General features: G+C 37.5%; 1 protein-coding gene and 1 pseudogene across 2 annotated transcripts in view; one reads left to right on the top strand and one right to left on the bottom strand.

Annotated features, from left to right (window-relative positions):
• LOC143643361 (uncharacterized) overlaps positions 1 to 19,136 on the bottom strand; it is an 84,896-nt gene extending 65,760 nt beyond the window's left edge. The window contains exons 1-2 of one of the 2 annotated variants that reach the window (XR_013156235.1): positions 19,030 to 19,136; positions 2,096 to 2,167 (exon numbers count right to left, since the gene is read on the bottom strand). Coding sequence is in view for 1 of the 2 variants with exons in the window: in XM_077112053.1 (XP_076968168.1) it covers positions 2,096 to 2,167; positions 19,030 to 19,116 (159 nt within the window). In the remaining variant the exon portion in view is untranslated. The remainder of the gene's footprint in view (positions 1 to 2,095; positions 2,168 to 19,029) is intronic. The other variant, XM_077112053.1, reaches the window with a different exon arrangement.
• Positions 12,798 to 16,931, top strand: LOC143643857 (H/ACA ribonucleoprotein complex non-core subunit NAF1 pseudogene; annotated as a pseudogene).
• Positions 19,137 to 20,839: the final 1,703 nt, after the last annotated feature.

Below are 20,839 nucleotides of genomic sequence, written 5' to 3'. Positions count from 1 at the left end.
ATCTCTTTTAAGAAGTGAAATATAGAGAGATGTTGACAAATAGAGCCAACACGCTGTAAATATTCACACAGAGCCATGCACCATTCTCATTTAAAAGAAGCAGAACACCTTTATCTTATTCACAAACATGTTGTTTGATAGCTCCCCCAACAGGAAATTCTAGTTTTGGTTAGAAACAGGTCATATGCCATGCAGTGTGGTAGGGATGCATAGAAATTTACATGCCATAGCTCAATGTATAACAAAAGCAAAGGGTCTTCATCTCTCTACAAATGCATTAACTTTCTTCTAAGCGCCCATTCTGGCATATGGCTGGGGGTGGGAGGGGGTAGAGCATTAAAATGCCATTTAGAGGTGGATCATTCTCTCCTGGTTCAAAATGATCTTTTGTTACTTAAAATCCCCTTTCAGAAAAATATTTGGCTAATTCAAAGTTCACACACTCTCTCGGGGCTGTTGCCCCTCTCTAAAAAGGAGGGCTGGGGTACAGGGTAAAGCTCATGCATACCAGGAAATTGGAGGGGTCCAGGCTGCAGGCCACCTCTGGTTAAGGTCCAGATGGAGAAAAGGTGTAGGCTATATAATACAGCAACTTAGGCTGCCAGAGCTGTCAGCTTCTGTCCTTACTGTATCTGCTTCTAAAATTTCAGTTCAGCTTGTGTAACTCATGGTCTGTTCTCTCAGCATGTCAGGTGGTTCTTGTTGCTCACTCTTACATCTTCCCACCTAAGCTCCTGCTTCAGATCCCCTGGGGCTCCTCTGCTTTCTCCATCTGGCCTCTGTCTCAGGCTGACCACATTGTGGCCTCCACTTCATGGCCAATTTGTCCTCATCACGGAAATGCCATGGTTCTTGCTCAGCTCCTTTCTGAGTCCTCCACAAGAAGCCCTTGTGAAATTCTGTATTTCCCTCCGCGTCACCCGGCTAAGGGGCTCTTAAACAGAAAGGAGCAATCTCTAGCACTGTTGCCCAAACATGCCAGATGGTCATTTCTCCTCTGCTGTGGTCATTCCGTGTTGGTCTGGGGGCTCCCTGAGAAGGGGTCTCCTTCCTGAGAACAGGTGACTGAGGGTACAAATATTCTTCTTTCCTGTCTCCCCTTAATCTTTCTGAAATGTCTCCCATTTTTCAACCACCATCTCCCAAATTCCACTTGAAGCAGCTCTAATGAGGCAAAGCTCACATACCATAAAATTTGCCCATTTTAAGTGTACAGATCAATGATTTTTAATGAATTTATAGAGCTGAGGAACCATTACCAAAATGCAGTTTTAGAATAGTTTCGTCACCTGAGAAAGTTCCCTCGGACCTGTTTGCAGTCAGTCTCCACTCCCTCTCCTGGCTCCAGCCACTACTGACCTGCTTTCTGTGATGGGAGCAAGGATTTCCACTTCTAATATGCTGAGCAAGATAAAGATCAAGTCTCCTACTGAGGATAGCTAAAAATCGACATTATATGCATACATGTACAGCACATAGATGAGTGATAACTTATATGAAAATTACCAGACTAAAATCTAGGAAAGGGTGAGAATGCAATAAAGTAAGACCAGTACTCAAAACTGTTTTGCCCTGATGCCAGTTGCCCTTCTGAAGAAAGAAGCAAAAACAGGGTTTTAATGGCTTTTTGGAATGAGGGCAACTAAAATAAAAAGCCAGTGCCCACCTGAAGTAGGAAGTCTGATAAACACTACCATCCCTTATTTAAGTTGAGACTCTCAGAGAAAGAGAGAACTGAAAGTTTCCCAATTTGCAGCCTAAGTTTTATAAGAAACTTAAGCTCAGACTTGGATAACCAACCATACAAGAAAACAGCATCCAAGGAACAAGACTCTCTGAGCAAAAAATAGCAGAGAATAAGAGAAAATTGAAACAGACACGTAGATTTCAGATATTAGAGTTATCATTCATGCTGCAAAATAACTATGCTAAAGGAATTTTAAGAACTTAAAAATATCTGTAAGGAACTCAAAACTATTTTAAAAATGATGGGACAAATTTTTAAAAAAACTAACATCACTTTTAGAGCAGGAAAACAGTAACTGAAATTTAAAATCCTACTGTGCATTTTATCTGGTATTTTTTGGCAACTTACCAGATACTTATCCTTTCTTCTCTCTGTTATTCTACCCCCGAATCTTCCCCTAACTTTACTGTACAATGGAATCTGAAAACAAAGGAACAGAGGTATTAGGTGTCTCATTGATACATTTGTCTGCATAGAGCTTCTTATTCAGTATAGAAATTTACATCCAAGCTCTTTATTAAAAGAAAGTAATAGACTCCATCTTTCTCAAAATTTGGCAGGGATTCTCTATTTACTAGGACTCTCTCTATAAAATGACACAGATGTCCAATTTGAGCTAGCTTAAACACAAACAAAACGTCATCGTAACAACACTGTGTTCTCACGAAATCCAAATACAGAGCCTCAGACTAAAACTTGAAAAGTGGACTCAAATATTCTCCCTTCTCTTGATCTCCCTTCTTCCTACCCATGTTTGTTTCTCTCAGATTCTTGTCTCTACTTTAAATCACTGGAGAGAGACTGACCTGATATTCTCATTTTCCAGGTGTATAAAACCAGGCCTCTGTGACTGAGGGCAAGATTTTTACGCTTTTCAGAAGGGAAAGGAGTTAGGCAAACAAAATATTAGCTGTCCTCTATAAAGATGAAACTGGTTAACCTGATATAAAGTTTATTATAGGTCCTGTAGCTCTGACAAATTATATAGATAAAACTATAATCATTCCTACAGTAATGCATAAAATTATGCAGAAAAAAGAGTGATACTTCTGGCTACAGCAGACAAAGTGATTTGCATTAAACCCCTCATTGCAGACAGCTAAAAAAGCAGGAAGAAATATTTTTTTTCAATCTTCTTAAAAACATTTTTTGACCTGGGTGAATACATGGTTATTAGCTTTAATGATGATTTGATAGGAATTTCTCTGTATGTATGTTTATGTTGCATTTCATAATTTAAAATATTTTAAAAAATCAATTTTATAATATATAAAGAAATTTTTATGAACAAGTAAAAATATAGTAAATGGGTATGACGGGAACAAGAAAATCATAAACAAACAAACAAAAAAAGAAATCCAAATAGACAGCAAATGGATGAAAATATGTTTAACCTTCACTAGTAATCAAAACATGCAATATTGAAATGATATTTTTTCCCTATCATCCAACCGGTAAAAATTACGGCTGATTATAATCAAACTTGACAAAGATGTGGGGTAACAGATACTCTTAAGATATAGGGGTATAAACTAATATATCCATATTAGTGGACAATTTGTCAGTGCTGATTAAAGTACTGATTAAAAGCAATTAATATTAAAATTCCAAAAGTATAAACCCTTTGATCCAACAATTTAAAATATTTTATCTATTCCAGTCACATATTTTTGAACAATGAACAAAAATGTGTGTATAAGGATGTTCACCATAGCAATGCTCGTGATAACAAAAAACAGAAACCTATTTATCCACCAAAAGGAGAATTCGTAAATAAATAGTTACCACATTGCCTGTTTACAATGAGTATACACTCACAGCAATGGATTAAGATTAAGAACATGCTTTTCTGAGATACATAATTCCAAGATACCACATTAGGTATAAAATGTAGATTGCTAAACAATACCTTCCTTTTATATAGAAAACCAAAAATATGTTAAGATGGGACAAAGAGAAAGAAGGGACCCGTGAAATAAGCATTATAATCATCTGATAGTGGGGTAGATGACAGAGTCCTGGGGCAGGCATAAAGATTTGAAATACCTCAGTTGGGTCAGGGGCAGTAAAAAATTAAAAGTCTGGAAACAACGAGAACAAGGCAGAACTGAGGGTGTCAGTGATTTACCATCATTACGAATAAGGTGAAGGCCAAGGAGCCCAGATAACACAATTAAATCCCTGGCATCAGAAAACCAAGTACATTTAAAACTGCATCAGAGACAGGAACACAAAAGTGAGACAGCATGTCTTGCACAGAATTTGTAGAAGTTCTTGTAATTAGGAGAATTGTAAATGATGAGAGCTATAATTCATGGGTTACTCATACACAGAAAATAAGATAGAATGTTTATTCTAAGTACAGCCATGACAAAATGATATCATTCAACTATATAAGATAATAACATGCTACATTGTGCTATCTCTGTGACCTTGCTATCACAAAAGATTGAACTCTGAGTTACTGGCTTCCTTTTTGCTGACCACCATTGTGCTTTTAACGTCCTGTTAAGCAAACATCTCACATTCTAAACTTTGAGAAATGCAAGGACTCTCAAAACATACTGAATTCAAAGGGTACATTCTCAGCAACCAGGTGACACTATAACTGAAATGGCAACAAAACTGATGTAACAATTTTACTTGAAATAAAGAAAGTATAAAGTCCTCACATCCAAAGAAGACTTCCATTTTAATGCCCATTGCTTTCTCATCTGCTAGCTGGGTTAGTTGTTAATTCCAATTCATCAATGTCATTAAATTATCAGTCTACCTAACCAAATATTTTAGATACAGGAATGTAAGAATATATTGGGATAAAATATATAAAAGGCCCTCTATGAAATAATAATAGAATGTTGTCTCTATTGTATTTTAGTGGAAATACACAGAGAAAATAAAATGTTCTTTGTATTTTTATTAAAATAAATCATTTCTATTCATTAATAGATAATGCAATGAGCCATCCTACATCTCAACAATATATTTAACTAGATCATTAAATCCATATATTTAGCTATTTCCCTGAATTTTCTTTCTTACCTTCTGCCACTGAAACATGGTACAAGGACTCTTTGAAACTACAGAACAAAGGAAACATTTCTTTCGCATCCTCTCTTGGCTATCCTGCTGCACTTCCCTTGTCCCCTATACATTCCTTTTTAACTAAAATTAAACTTCTTCCTGGTACAATTGAGAAGCATTCATTACAAAATTATTATATTAGTAGTTTGATATTACAAAAATACGTGACCATAGAAGATAATTTTTTTTTTACATGGGCAGACACTGGGAACTGATGTCAGGTTGCTGGCATGGCAGGTGAGAACTCTGCCTCCTGAGCCACCATGGCCCACCCAAGAATTTTTAAGTGTAGCAGAAAAATAGGTTCACCTGTAATCTCGGTACACAGAGGGATCACTGCTATATTTTGTGGTTTCCCTTAGCTTTTGCATAATTATATATATGTATAAATGACATTTACAGTATGTATTTTTGAGAACTTCTACTGTTTAAAAAATATACTGAGAACATTTTAGTCTATTAAATTAAATAGTTGATATAACATTCCACCATATAGATATATCCTAACTAACTTTATTAATGCCCTGTTGTTGGATATGAGTTTATTTCAGTGATATTATGTTAGAAATAATGCTGAAGTAAGTACCATTTTAGCTAAAAGTTAAACACAATTTCTTAAGAGTGGAATCACTGGGTGAAACTTATGAATATTTTTAAGATTTTTGAACATGCCACCATACTGACCCTTCAATATGCTTGTATGTTTTGTATCGCCCTTCTGAAAGCTTGTACTAATATAAATGGGTCCAAGCAATTCCTAAGAGTTCACATCTCACATCACCTTCCGAGCTCTGGGCACTATAAGTTTTTAAAGTTTATGCCAATTCAATAATAAAAATACGGTAATATTATTTAAAGTCATATTGCTTCAGTTATTAGCAGAGAGGAATTACAATTTTTAACACTTTAAAGTGAGGTGTTCAAAAATTGTTTTTCTTTCCCCCTAAGAATGCATTAGATATTTACCTTAGTTTTGGTTATAATTTGTCCTTTTCCTAATTTATGACTATATTGCCTATCTACAGAAATGTTTAATTTTTATGTAGTCAATGCAATCTTTTTCTTTGTTTTTTTATTATCTCAGAAGGCCCTCTCAACAAATGATATCAAATGAATATATACTATTTGATTATGGTTATTTTAAGCACACATTAATATTTACCTTATTAATTCATGTGAAATCCATAAGGAATTCTTTTGGCTCAAATGAATGTGGCCCAATAGTTAATACCTAAGCAAAGCCTAAATGTTTTAAATATATCATTATTTTACTTTCTTTTCAAACAAAAACGTCATTTATTTTGAATCATACATTGTTAACAAATCTCAAACAGTAACATTTAGAAGACACAATCAGATTCTATATCAGGAATCATAGTAATGGTATCTGAAAGCTTTTGAAACTTTGAGTTATCTCAAATTTAGCAACATCAAACTCAATTTGTTTTATCCCTGCAAACTGTATTGTCATGTTGTGAGAACAAACCATGACAATCATGTTAATAGTAGGAATATTTTGTTGTCTGATGATCCCTGGATATTGACAGTGTCAAATGAGAGATAGATAGGACAATATATTACATTGGCATAAAGGAATCCTGAAAAGAAAGATGCTAGAGAACATTTGAAGAAAAAAACTGAAACAAAAAAACCGACACAGTTATTTCATTTAGTGGAAGCTGAGATACGTGTATGTATTCTAATTAGACATCTGTTCTTAAGTTATCAGGCTAACTTCCCCCCAAATTCTGGACATGGTACTCTAAAGAATGCTGCTGCAATACAAGATTCTGTCCTGAAAAAAATTACAAGCCTGCTTTGGAATATATTTCTGTGATAATAAGAAAGCACAAAAAGGAAATGAAAAAAACAGCAGAAATAGTGAGTTAAAATCTGCAAAAACATAAAAGCAAGTCTCATAGCCAAATAACACCACTAGTGTAGGATCTGTAGACTGAACATTCCTCTCCAAATCTCAGACTTCTTTCACTGAACTTCTTTCATTGAAACAACTACATGTTTGGGGGACATACTTTTGAGTCAGTTGAGCATCTTGGAATATTTTTTCCTCTTTTCATCAAACATCTTTCTTTTTCACTTGTTTTGTACACTATTAGCCATGTTGTATCCGAGAGTGTTGACCAGCCTACATGCTAGAGCACATCACATAGGACTTTTTATTTGTCATATAACCCAGTTGTTTTATGAATAAAATCCCAAAGTTGTACAGCTATTTAAGAGTAGAAAATTGTGTTAAAACTTCATTGAGATCACTTTTAAAAACTGAACAAGAATTTGTTGAGCACCTAAAATGAAGTGGCATATTCAAAAAATAGGAAATTCAGTTAAAAACTGAAATATGGCGGGCCGCGGTGGCTCAGCGGGCAAGAGTGCTTGCCTGCCGAGCCGGAGGACCCCGGTTCGATTCCCGGCCCCAGCCCATGTAACAAACAAACAAACAAACAAAATATAATAAAACAAGAAAATGTTTAAAAATGTTTCCCTTTCTTCCTCCCTTCCTTCCTTCTCTGTCTTTCCTTCCTTTAAAAAAAAAAAAAAAAAACTGAAATATTCAAAATCGTGACAATTATGCCTTTACAAACTAAAACATCTGGATGGCTGATGTTAATTTACAATTTTGTTCAGAATGTCTAGTATTGGACAAAAGTAGCCACATTCCATATTTATATCACTTTTATATTTTTTGAGCAAGAAAGCTATGTAGTAGTCTATAATTCAGTTTGCACACACTTTTAAAATCAGCTGCTACTTAACTGACTCAGTGACCTAATCAAAGTTTGCTTTCCTGCTTTAAAACTTATTGATGCTAGCTGTGTTAGTAGGCACACCCTGAGCTGTATGCCAAACAAAAGTAAGTTGGATTTCTTCCCAAAACTATTTATGCTTATTGTATTTATTATATAATTAACATGTAACTGAATTAAATATTATATAAACTAGGGAAATATGGGCATGAAAAGAAAATTGTTTCTCTGAAAAATTCATTGACTACTTTGGAAGAACTCAATAAAATTGCTGTTGCATTGGTTGTAGGAAAGACAACTTTAAAAGATGGGGAACAAAATCATAAATATCTAAGAAGATTTTCCCTTAAAAATGTTTTTGCAGTATCTTTAAATTCTTGCTTCACTTAGAGAAAAGCAGAAACTGGAAACAATAAATGCTGCATTATAGATAGAAGCTATGCAAGACACTAATCAAAAAAAAAAAATCAGTTCCTTTCCACTAGACCTGGAAGAAGTTTGCAACCTTCTCACCACCTGCTCCATCATTAAAAATAAGACAAAATCAAATAACCATCCTGAGTCTACATTCTCTATTAGAAGGTAATGCTAGGGTATCCAAATGACAGTCTGAATCTGTTTGAGGAGGACAAAGAAGCTGAAACCAGCTTTTTTTCTTTTCTTTTATGAGAGCCATGAATGTGTCAGACACTACAAATATTTTTCCACCCCAAATCCCACTTAATCCTCACAATAGTGCTAACATGTGGGTGTTATTCTCATTTTACTGTGATAGAAAAATAAGAAGCCAGGAGAAGATAAATAACATGGCCAAGGACCCCCTAACCAAGAAGTGACAGGTCTGGATATCAGCCTACATCTTTGTGACTCCAGAGCCTAGCTCCTTCCACTCTCCTGTTTCCTTAACAATCAGATGTTAACTTCTGTTATAAAATACCAATTTTGGACAAATTTTCTCTCTCTCAAACTCTGATGAATTTTAGGTAAGTCCAGTAGTTGTTAAGAGGTAATATGAAAGTGTTTACAAATCAATCCAAAGAAATATTTTTCTATAGCACATAATTTCAAATCATCTGTATTTCAAATCTTCAAAATTTAAAAGGGGAATCCTATTAAAAATACATTCATTTTAAATATTCCAAAGTAAAATAAAATTAAATAATAAACATGAAACATAACCTTTAAAGCTAAAAATTCCCCAATATCCCATTCCAATAAAATGACAGGTTTTTAAAGAAATAATGAAAAAAAAGAAATAATATACTGTAATATTGAATGCATGACCACAGCATATTTTCTGAGACTTTGACCTCAAAATTAAGTATACATTTCAAAAGACCTTCAAAATACTTTCTCCATCACCAGCTGATCAAATAAGCACCTTCTCTAGGACTTCTGTCTGTCTTTACTAAACTTGTCCACATTGACTTTATATTTCCCCGTGAACATCAATACTTGCTGCTTCCTTCTTGGACTTGGTCTTTCCTACTTTACTAAAATGGATTGGTTGATTGCTTCGCACACACATTCATGCATTAAAGTTCTCATTTAGCAAATATTTGTTGAATTCCTACTATGTACTAGACACTTCTAGACATTGAGGATGTAGTGATAAATGGCTGCAGTCCCTGCCTTCATGATGCTTACATTCTAATAGGGGAAGCAGACATTAATTCAGTAAAAAGAAAAATAGCACATGCTCAATGTGTCTAAGACGAATGTTAGTTCTCATCGATTCCCATGTTTCTCCTCTTCTTCAGCACAGTACTAATCGGTATTTTGAAGTTGCAAGCTTGGGGGTGGAAACGTGTCTGAGTTCTGACTATTGAACTGGGAACAAAAGCAATGTAAATCATTTTCAAGCCTGGCATTTATAACCTCTCAGTGATGGCCTACATGCCTCTTCATCCTCAAGCTCTGGCTAGATTCAGGGATCCAGTGAAGGATTGGAAAGAAGCTGGATCCATAAAACACATAGAAGGCCACTCATCCAACAACTATGGCACAATTAGAAATAAATACACATTCTTTCAAGCTACTGAGATTTTGCAGTTTTGATTTCTCATAACACAACCACTTCCTGATGCCATATATTTTTTTTTTTTTTAGCTTTTTCATTTGCCAGTATCCAACTTGGGTAATGGTTATTGTACAAGTCAGGATAAATAAGCAGACTGAATGGCTGAAAACCATGCTATGCAATGGCAAAACAATGGATAAATGACTGCCTGAGATAACTTGGAAATCACACCACATGCCTACTAAACTTATGGTTCTATTTGAAAGCACTCAATAGACAGACCCTTTAAGGGTATGGTGGTTGTTATTGGTTGCATTTGGCAAAGATATGAACCCAAGAGAGATTCAAGCAAGCAGAAATGTAAAGAAATATAGAGTGACCAAAATGATAGGGCATATTATCAGTGAGTTTAGAATGTAATAGCTTCCTCTGCCATCAACCCTTGAAGCTCTGAACTTCTTTGACCTGCTGGCACCTGTTTTGGATGACATGTGAAAGGTCTTTGGGTGATGAGGGGCAGACACAGATAGTCAGCCTGCTGAGAATGCATGAGAGAACAACTTGTTAGCTCAGAGGCCCTGGAGGGGGGAAAGGGAGAATGAGAACAGCAGAGGAGCCTGGGGCCTGCCTAATCTATGTTTCTGCAAGATTTGTGGAGAAGGGGGAAGAAGCATATGTGGGTCCTTGGCTCTTGCCTTTATTATAACCAAGAGGGGAATGGTAAGGCTTTCCTGCAGACACTGGAGAGTAGAAGTTTCAAACTATATGGTGGGATAAGCAGAAGCAGTAAGGGTCGTGTTTTGGTTTACTAAAATGTCCATAATGCAATATACCAGAAATGGGACAGCTTTTAAAAAAAGGAGTTTATTAAGTTGCAAGTTTACAGTTCTAAGGCCATAATAATGTCCAAAATAAGGCACCCAGAGAAAGATACCTTGACTTAAGAGTCAATGACATTCGGGGTTTTCTCTGTCAGCTTGGGAAGGCACATGTTGATGTGTGCTAGCATTCTTTCCTGGCTTCTTGTTTCAAATAGATTCGCTTGGGGACATTTTCTTTCTGCATCTCCAAATGTATCTCTCTGTGTCAGCTCTGAAGTTTTTTCAAAATGGTTCCTTCTTAAATGTCTCCATTAAGCAACCCCACCTTGAAACAGGTGGAGACACATCTCCATGGAAACCATCTAATCAAAAGCTACCACTCACAATTAGTTGTATCACATATCCATGGAGACAGTCAAAAAGCTCCCACCCAGCAATATTGAATTAGGATTAAAGAACATGGCTTTTCTGAGGTACACAACAGTTTCTGACCAGCACAGACCATTTGGAGAAGCTGAAAGAAGCCTCTGATCATCCAAGCCACATGGAGATAAAGGCCTTGTTAGTAAACTATGGCATGCAAAAGACTAAGGGGGTGGGGGGGGGGTCTATCATCAACATGGTGATAGAAGACATTCCCTGAGAAAGCCTCCCCAGAGATTCAGTAAATGAAAGGCCAAATCCTACTTCCTTAGAAGTCTGGAGAATGGTACAGACTGGAGGACTCCACGAATGCTGAATCGAAGAAAAAGAAAAATATCACTTTGGAAATTTCCTTCCCAGAACTGGCAGTCTGTTCCCTTCCCCCGCACTCAGTCCATGCGGCTTGGGGGTCACCCAGAGACAACGGACAGGTCCCTCCCACTGCAGACACAGACTATAGAACCACTCACAGCAACAAGTCAGAACCCCCTGCACATCCAGGCACGGGAACCCAAGTCCCCAGAGACCTAGGGCAGAACATGAGCTGCTGAGTGCTGCATACAAAAGGGTCCCCAGGGAGTGGGAGCAGAGGGACTGCTGTAGAACTGCTGGTAAGAGGAGCACCCACTCAATTTAGTTTCTGTGGGCTGGAGCACTAAATGTAAAACAGACATTTCTGGATTGACCCCATCTGCCTCCCCTTGGTGGGACACCCTAACAGAAAAGAAACCAGAGGCAAGAGAGAAAAAAAAAAAAGGAGATGAACTGAAAACTGACCTGCTGTGAGAAAGGATGGATCTAGAACTTAAAAGTTTGAGGCAAATGAAGGACTTATGGGAAGATGGCAGAGTGAGGTGGATTGAATTCACACATGCTCCATGGAACAAGATGGGGAGCGGGGAGAGAATGACCAGGACTGCAGACCCAGGGGGGTGAGTAGTCAAAAGAGTGTCTCCAGGGTGTTCTGGGGAGGAGACAGGAATGGGGAGAGCAGGGTGGATTGGCTATGATTCCCACTGGGGGCTGACAGTGGCACATAGGGAGGTGTGGATCAGAAGGAACTGAATGTCCCTCTCCTCCAGCGCACAGCTGAAGCACCCGCGGGGAGCCCAAAGGTAGACTCAGCCGCCGACCATTAAGACCTGCACCTCCAGCCTATGGGAGTAGTCGCCCAGCCGGGTGCTGTGAATAAGCGTCCCATCAAGCTTGGCATGTGGTAGATCTGCTGGGTGCCAGGCACTGCAAGTCAGCTGATGTCTCTGGGTGCTGGTCAGATCCCCTGTCCATGTGCCAGGACCAGCTGTCCCACCGCCATGGGTCAGGAGCAATCCCCCACCACACTCACCATCTCTCCTGCAGCTGCTGCAGTTGGAGAGGCACAGAACTGAGGGAGAAGGTGTCTCAGGGGCACCACTTGCTGGTGAAAGGTACTAAGTGCAGGCAAGTGGACACTATCTGCCTAGGTTTTATTTTCCTTTTTTCCCTTTTTTTAAAAATATTTTTTTCTAGATATATTTTTTATTAGTGATATTATAGTTATTTTTATTTTCTATTTATATATTTTTATCTTTAATGATTTTGTCATTTTAATTATTTTTGCTTCTTATTTTTTATTATGCTATTTTATTTAATTATTTTTTTTTTAATGTTCTCTCCCTTCTGAGGCACCAGTCTGAGTTTATTCCCAATATGTCTTGGGGTGTCCCCTTCTGACCTTGGGGCCTAACAATGGTGAGGTGTGTTTGGTTGTTGTTGATGGTGGTTTCTTTAATATTTTTATTTTATTTTTATTAGTAGTAGTATTGTTTTTTGGAGGGTTGCATGGGCCAGGAATCAAGCGTGGGTCTCCTGTGTGGTAGGTGGGCATTCTGCCACTGAAGAACCCGTGTGCCTTAGTCTACCTTTTAATAGGCCTTCAACTAGAATTGTACCCCAACATGAGATCTGGGCCTCAGTTTGGCAGGGAATTACTGGCAAACCAAGTACAACAGGAAACCTTCAATGCAAAACTGAGTAAGCACAAAACTATGGATGCGTGAAGGAAACCATATCAAACTTGCAAGATAACCATATCAAAATAATCAAATGCCCCAAACAGAACAGAAAATCACAAAGCATGTGAAGATTCAGGCAAAAACGGCCCAGCCAAATGACCAAACCAAAACTCCAGAGGGTACGCAGAATATGGAATAACTACTCAAGGATATTTATAAGGAGCTAAAATGTCAGGAAGACACTAGAAGAGCATAGAGAATAATCTGAACAATTAAATAGAAAAATGGCAGATCTCACAGAGATGAAAGATAAAGTAGACCAAACTAGAAATATCCTGGAGCTACACATAGCAGATCCAAAGAAGCAGAAAGAAGAATAAGTGAAGTAGATGACAGAACAATTGAACTAGAGCACACAAAAGAAAAAATGGCAAGAAAGATGGAAAAGATGGAACTGGATCTTAAGAAAATGACAGGCAACAAGAGATACACAAATAAAGAATCATCAGTGTCCCAGAAGGAGAAGATGAGACTAAAAGGCTGGGAAGTTCACTGAAGATATAATCAGGGAAAAATTCCCAACCCTTAGAAAAGGCATAAATACACAAATCAAAGAATCCCAATGAACTCCAAATACAATGAATTAAGATAGGCCTACTTCGAGACATATACTAATCAAACTGTCAAATATTAAAGAGAAACAAAAAACCCAGAAAGCAACACAAGAAAAGCAATCTACTACATACACGGGAAAACACATAAGACTGAGCTCAGGCACCATGGAAGCAAGAAGGCAGTGGTATGATATATTAAACATCCTGAAAGAGAAAGACTTATAGCCAGGAATTCTGTACCCAGCCAAATTGTCCTTCAAAACTGAGGGAGAGAAAAAAAAAACCTGAGGGAAAGATTAAAATTTTCACAGACAAACAAATGGCGAGAGAATTTGTTAAAAAGGATTGGCTCGACAAGTAGTACTAAAGGGAGTCCTGTCAGCTGAAGAAAAAAAAAGGACAGCAAGGGAGGTCTGGAGGAGAACACAGGATTGAAGAACATGAGTAACAGTAATTTTAAGGAGAAAAGGAGAGGGAAAAAATATGGACCAGATCAGACAAATAAAAACCAAAGATAAGATGGTGGATTCAAGAACTACTTTTACAGAAATAACGTTGAACATTAACAGACTAAACTTACCAATTAAATGATACAGATTGGTAGAATGGATTTTAAAACATTATCTATATGCTGTTTACAAGAGACACAACTTAGACACAAAGACACAATTACATTGAAAGTGAAAGGATGGAAAAAGATGTTCCTTGCAAGCTTTAAACAAAAGAAATCAGAAGTAGCTATACTAATTATCAGATAAAAATTGCCTTTAAATGTAAAGATATCATAAGACAAAGAATGACACCACATATTAATAAAAGAGCAATTCACCAAGAGAAAATAATAATCATAAATGTCTATGCCCCTAATCAAGGAGCTTCAAAGTACATGAGGCAAACCACTGGCAAAATTGAAAGGAGTGATAGACATTTCAACAATAATAGTGGGAGACTTCAATACACCACTCTCCTCTATAGATAGAACAACCAGACAGAGTGTCAACAAGGAAATAGAGAACCAAAACATTGTGATAAATGAATTAGACCTAATACACCCCAAAACACCAGGATATACATTTCTTCTCTAATGCACATGGAATGTTCTCCAGTATAGATCGTATGCTGGGACACAAACTAAGTCTTTATAAAGTTAATAAGATTGAAATTATCAAAAGCACTCTCTCTGGCCACAACGGAATGAAAGTGGAAATTAATAATTACCAAAAAACCAGTACATTCAAAAATATATGGAAAGTAAACAACACACTTTAAGATAATCAGTGGGTCAAAGGAGAAATTGGTAAATATCTGGAGACAAATCATAATGAGAATACAGCATATCAGAACATATGGGATGTGGCAAAGCTGTGCTGACAGGAAATTCATTGCCTTAAATGCCTATGTTAAGAAACAAGAGTAAGCAAAAATCAAGGATTTAACTTCTTACTTAGAGAAATTAGAGAAAGTACAGCAAACTAACCCCAAAGCAAATAGAAGAAGAGAAATAAGAAAGATTAAAGCAGAAATAAACAAACTGGAGAACAATAAACAATAGAAAGAATCAACAAAACCAAAAGTTGGTTCTCTGAGAAAGTCAATAAAATTGATGGACCCGTAGCTACACTAACAACGAAAAATGAGAGAGGAATAAAATCAAGAATGAGAGGTGGGTCATCACCACAGATCATGAAGAAATTCTAAAAATTGTAAGAGAATATTATGAATGTCCATGTGCCAACAAACAAGAAAACTTAGATGAAATGGACAAATTCCTAGAAACACACAAACTATCTAGACTGACTCAAGAAGAATTAGAAGGCCTGAGAAAGTGGGAAGTTGGGCCCAGGTAAGACTGTTTTATCTTTTCCTGGGCCAGCCACGAGCCTGTCCACGAGCCCGGGATGTGAGGCCAGAACATAAGCCCAATGTGAACTCTAATGCTGTGCAATGGAGGTAGTGGAGGCCACCACTCAATTGGAGACTCTGAAATGCACTGGCACTGGCACGGGGGTTAGCAAAGGTCAGGCGATGCAGCCTCTGGACTCTGCTCCTGCTCCAGATCTATGATCGCCACTGCAGCTGGGTGAGGGATTGGTGGGTGCAGCTGGATGAGGGGTTGCTGGGTGCAGCTGGGTGAGGGGTTGCTGGATGTAGCTGGGTGAGGGGTTGCTGGGTGCAGCTGGGTGAGGGGTTTCTGGGTGCAGGACTGACTGTGGAGCCCCAGCCTGTGGGACAGCAGCCACCTCAGCATGCATTGAGTTCCACCACTGACAGGAGCCTGGCACCAAAGATGCAGCCAGGGGGGCCACCTGGCCAGAACTATGTCACCTGCCTGGCACAGCCGATCTGGCATAGAGCCATGATTCTTTGGAGACTTTAGACTTAGACAGTGAAACAGATTCCGATGGTTAAGGCCCCTCCTCTTGCTCATCATCTCCCACCTCATCTGACTTCCTCTCATGTATCTCTTCATCCAGCGCTGGCAGATGAAGAAGATGATTTGCAAGTTGATATGGAAAATAAGAATTTTCCTCTTAAAATATGGACTTCTTAATGAACTACCTTCTGTGAAGAACTCAATGTTATTCTGCTGCATGATACTGAATTAAAGGCTCTTGGGATTATTTCCAATATTATAGGACAATTAGCAATAATTGAATCTATGAGTAACCTACCTCCAGCTAATGAGGAGACTGTAATTTTTTAAAGTGATCAACAAGCAGCAGGAAAGATATTTGAGATATTTGGACCTGTTATTAATCCATTTTATGTGTTTCAGTTCAGTTCTTCAGATCACCTTGAGAGTAAAGATATTTAAAGGATACTATGTATTTTGCTCCATCAGTGAAAAACTTCATCCAATACTTATTCACAGAAAAAGTTAAGCAAGATAGGGAATCAGATGCATCATGGAGGAATAATCAGGAACTACCAACACAAGCCTTAGATTTCAGCAATGATGAAAACAAAAAAGAAGCCAGACAGAGAAAAAAAGCTCACATTCAAGGCTGGGTAAAACTCAAATCTGAATTTAATGAGCCAGGTGAAGATTTTGCCGAAGTCCATCAGAATTGGAAAGCTCATAACCCTGCCTCAGAGTACCCAAAATGATATCATGACAGAGAATTCACATGAGGATTTTCCAGGAGTAGTTGTCCTTAATCTTGCCATGGAAGACCCCCCACTTCAGCAGTTTTATAGTTTAGAACATGTGATATCTCCAGAGACTTCTGTGTTTCCACCTCAAAGACAAAACAGTCCTGTTATGCCACAGTATCCCTTTCCTCCTCCAGTATTTGACGTGCATTATTTTTCATTTCCTCTACCACCTCCACGCCCATCATAAATATGGGTGGGCTGCACCTTATGGTGTACCAATGGTACATCATCCACTACTTATTTTACCATATCCATACCACCATCTCCTCCCCCCCCCAACTTCCCTACCCTCTTCTGGAGGTATTAATTCTTTCCATTTTAGATCTTACTACTAGGTGAATGTATACATTTCCAGAGAAATTGGATTTTTTCATATCACATTGTATGTGTTTTAGTTTGTTTAGCTGACAATGCAATATACCAGAAATGGAATGGCTTGTCAAAAGGGAATGTAATAAGTTACAAATTTACAGTTTTAAGGCTGAGAGAATTCTAAATTAAGGCACCAACAAGAAGTTACTTTCACTCAAGAAAGGCTGATGCCATCTGGAACAGCTCCATCAGCTGGGAAGTCATATGGCTGTCATCTGCTGGTTCCCTGCTCCTGGTCTCCATTACTTTCAGCCTCTGTCCCTGTGGGGCTTCTTCACTTTTCTTCTCTGGGGCTGGCTTTCATCTCCTGGCTTCCCTTGGATCTCCGCTCCGGCTTGCTTAACATCTCATGGGAAGGCACATGGCAATGTCTGCTGGGCTCCAAGCATCTCCAAACATCCATGTCTCTTCTCTCTCTGTCGGCTCTGCTCTGTAGTTTGTTGGCTCTGACTCTTTCAAAAATGTTTTGTCTTTTAAAGGATTCCAGTAAACTAATCAAGACCAGGCTGGAATGGGTGGAACCATATCTCCATTTAATCAAAAGCTCACACTCAGAATTGAGCATGCCCCACATCTCTGTGAAGATAACTAATTCAAAAGTTTCCATCTATGATATTGAATCAGGGTTAAAAGAAATGGCTGCCCCCACAAGATTGGATCAGGATTAAAACATGGCTGTTATTGGGTACATAATATTTTAAAAGTGGCATAGTATGGTAAGAGACTTTTATCTTTTTTTAAAGAAAGAAAAATTATGGAGCTCAATTTTTAAAACACTGTAAAAAACTAAATAATTATTCCTTCCATTGTAACTTGATAGATATTTGTAACCTTCATAAAATTGTATCCATTTGAAAATTTCAGCCCAGATAGATGGATAAAAATCAAATCATGTAATATTTAAATAAAACTTTTAATCAAAATCCTGAAAAAAAAAAAAAGAAGAAGAAATAGAAGATCTCAACAAACCAATTGCAAGAGATTAAATCAGTCCACAAAAATCTTCCCACTAGATAAGGCCCAGGACCAAAAGTCTTCACAGGGGAATTTTGTTAAACATTCCAAAAAAAACTAACACCAGTCCTGTGCAAACTCTTCCAAAAACTTGAGGAAAAAGCAGCACTACATAACTAATTTTATGAAGCTGATATCACTTTAATGCCTCTAAGGGATAAAGTTGCTACAAGAAAGGTAGTGATCAACCAATCTCCCTAATGAGCATAGATGCAAAAATTCTTAACAAAATACTAGCAAAATGAATGCAGTGACATATTAAAAGAATTATGCATCATAACCAAGTGGGGTTTATATCAGGAATGCAAGAGTGGTTCAACACAAGAAAATCAATCAATGTATTACAGCAAATTAACAAATCAAAAGGGGAAAATTACATGATCAAATCAATTGATACTGAGAAAGCATTTGGCAAAATCCAGCATCCTTTCCAGATTTAAACAAAAAAAAACTTCAAAAGGTAGGAATCAAAGGAAACACTCTCAATATCATAAAGGGCATGTATGAAAAACCCATAGTGAGCATCAAACTTAACAGTGAGAGACTGAAAGCATTCCCCTTAAGCTTGGAAATGAGACAACGATGCCCATTGTCACCACTATTATTCAACATTGTTCTAGAAGTCCTAGCTGGAGCGCTTAGATAGGCGAAAGCAATAAAGGCATCCAAATAGGAAAGGAAGAAGTAAAACTTTCATTATTTGCATTATAGGACATGATCCTATACCTTGAAAGCCCTAAGAAATCTATGACAAAGATATTTGAGCTAATAAATTCAGCAAAGAGGCAGGATTCAAGATTAATGAACAACAATCAGTAATGTATCCATACACAAGCAATGACCTATCTGAGGAGACAATTAAGGAAAAACATGCCCTTCAAAATAGGTATCTAGGATTAAGCCTAACCAGGGTGTCAAGGATTTGTAGACAGAAAATTACAAAACACTGGTCAAAATTACAAAACATAAAAATGATCAAAATAAAGGGGGGCATGGTGGTTCAATGATAGAATGCTCACCTTCCATGCGAGACACCCAAGTTTGATTCCCGGACCATGCACCCAAAGAAAAAAAAAATTACCAAAATAGATGGAAGGACATTCCATGTTCGTGGATAAGAAGGTTGAATGTCGTTATGATTCCAAGTCTACATTATGATGTCAAATCTGCAGATTCAATGCAATACTGATCAAAATCCCAACAACCTACACTGAAGACTTGGAAAAAACAGTTATCAAATTTATTTGGAAGGGAAAGAGACCCCGAATAGCTAAAAATATCCTTAAAAAGAAGGATTAAGTGGAAGGACTATCATTTCCTGAATTTAAAGCTTACTGTAAGGCTATAGTGGTTATAGTAACATGGTACTGGCACAAAGACAGAAGTAGTGACCAATGGAATCAAATCAAGAATGCAGAGATAGGCCACCAAATCTATGGACTATAGATCTTTGATAAGGCCCACAAATCTACTGAACTGGGACAGAACAGTCTTTTCAATAAATGGGCATGGGAGAACTGATAGTAATAGCCAAAAGAATTAAAGAGGATCCTTACTTACACCCTATACAAAAATTAATTCAAAATGGATTAAAGACCTAAATGTTAGAACCAGTACCATAAAACTTTTAGAATAAAATGCAGGGAAACAGCTTCAAGATCTAATAATAGGAGGTAGCTTCTTAAACTTTACACCTAAAACACAAGCAGTGAAAGAAAAAATAATAATAAATGGGAAGTCCTTAAGATCAAGAGGTTCTGTGCCTCAAAGGATTTTGTTAAAAAGAAGAGGCAGCCAAATCAATGGGAGAAAATATTTGGAAACCACATATCAGATAAAGGTTTGATATCCTGTGTACACAGAGAAATTATACAGTTCAACAATAAAAGAACACACAACCCAATTATAAAATGGGCAGAGGATATAAATGGACACTTTTCTGAAGAGTAAATATGAAGAGATGCTCCTTTTCATTAGCTATAAGGTAAATGCAGATCCAGAAAACAATAAGATATCACCTCAAAACTATAAGAATGGCTGCTATTAAACAAACGGAAATCTACAAATGTTGGAGACAATGCAGAGAAATTGGTACACTTATTCACTGTTGTTTAGAATGTATAATGGTACAGCTACTGTGGAAGACAGTTTGGCGATTCCTTAGAAAGCTAAATATTGATTTGGCCTATGACCTGGCAATACAAGTACTCAATATATAACCAGAAGAGCTGAAAGCAGTGACATGAACAGTTACTGAAACAGAAGAATGAATTAACAAAATGGGGTATACATTATCAATGGAATATTATGCAACAGTAAGAAGAAATGAGGCCCTGAAGAACATGACAACATGGATGAACCTTGAGGACATAATGCTGAGTGAAATCAGCCACACACAAAAGAATAGATACTGCACAATTCCCTTCTCAGGACTCTGGTAAAGACATTACCCATGATGCCTAACAGTTCAGGGGAGGTGAAACTTACAATAACTGAGACACCGAATGGCAAACTGATAAATTTATATAATGGAATATGGTGTGGCCACCAAAAGGAAGGATAGCAACAGACATGCAATGAACTGAGTAAACCTTGGGGACAAGCTGTTGTGCAAAACAGTCAGAAACTAAATAACAAATGCGCTAAGGTCTCTTTCAGAAAATACTTATACGAAAATTGGAACCTAGATTGTAAACCTTATAGCAGCCACACTTAGTCTAAAGTTGTAAGTGTGTCTCTGGATACTGAGACACTGAAGTACATGTTCATCAGCTGATATTTACCTGGGACTTTGAGTAACTCTGAGACACCTGGGACCCAGAGATGATG

Source organism: Tamandua tetradactyla, chromosome 8 (genome assembly GCF_023851605.1).
Source record: "Tamandua tetradactyla isolate mTamTet1 chromosome 8, mTamTet1.pri, whole genome shotgun sequence".
In the NCBI taxonomy this organism is placed as follows: domain Eukaryota; kingdom Metazoa; phylum Chordata; class Mammalia; order Pilosa; family Myrmecophagidae; genus Tamandua; species Tamandua tetradactyla.
Note: the sequence above shows the minus strand (reverse complement) of the source record. Positions and strands in the feature narration are given on the sequence as shown.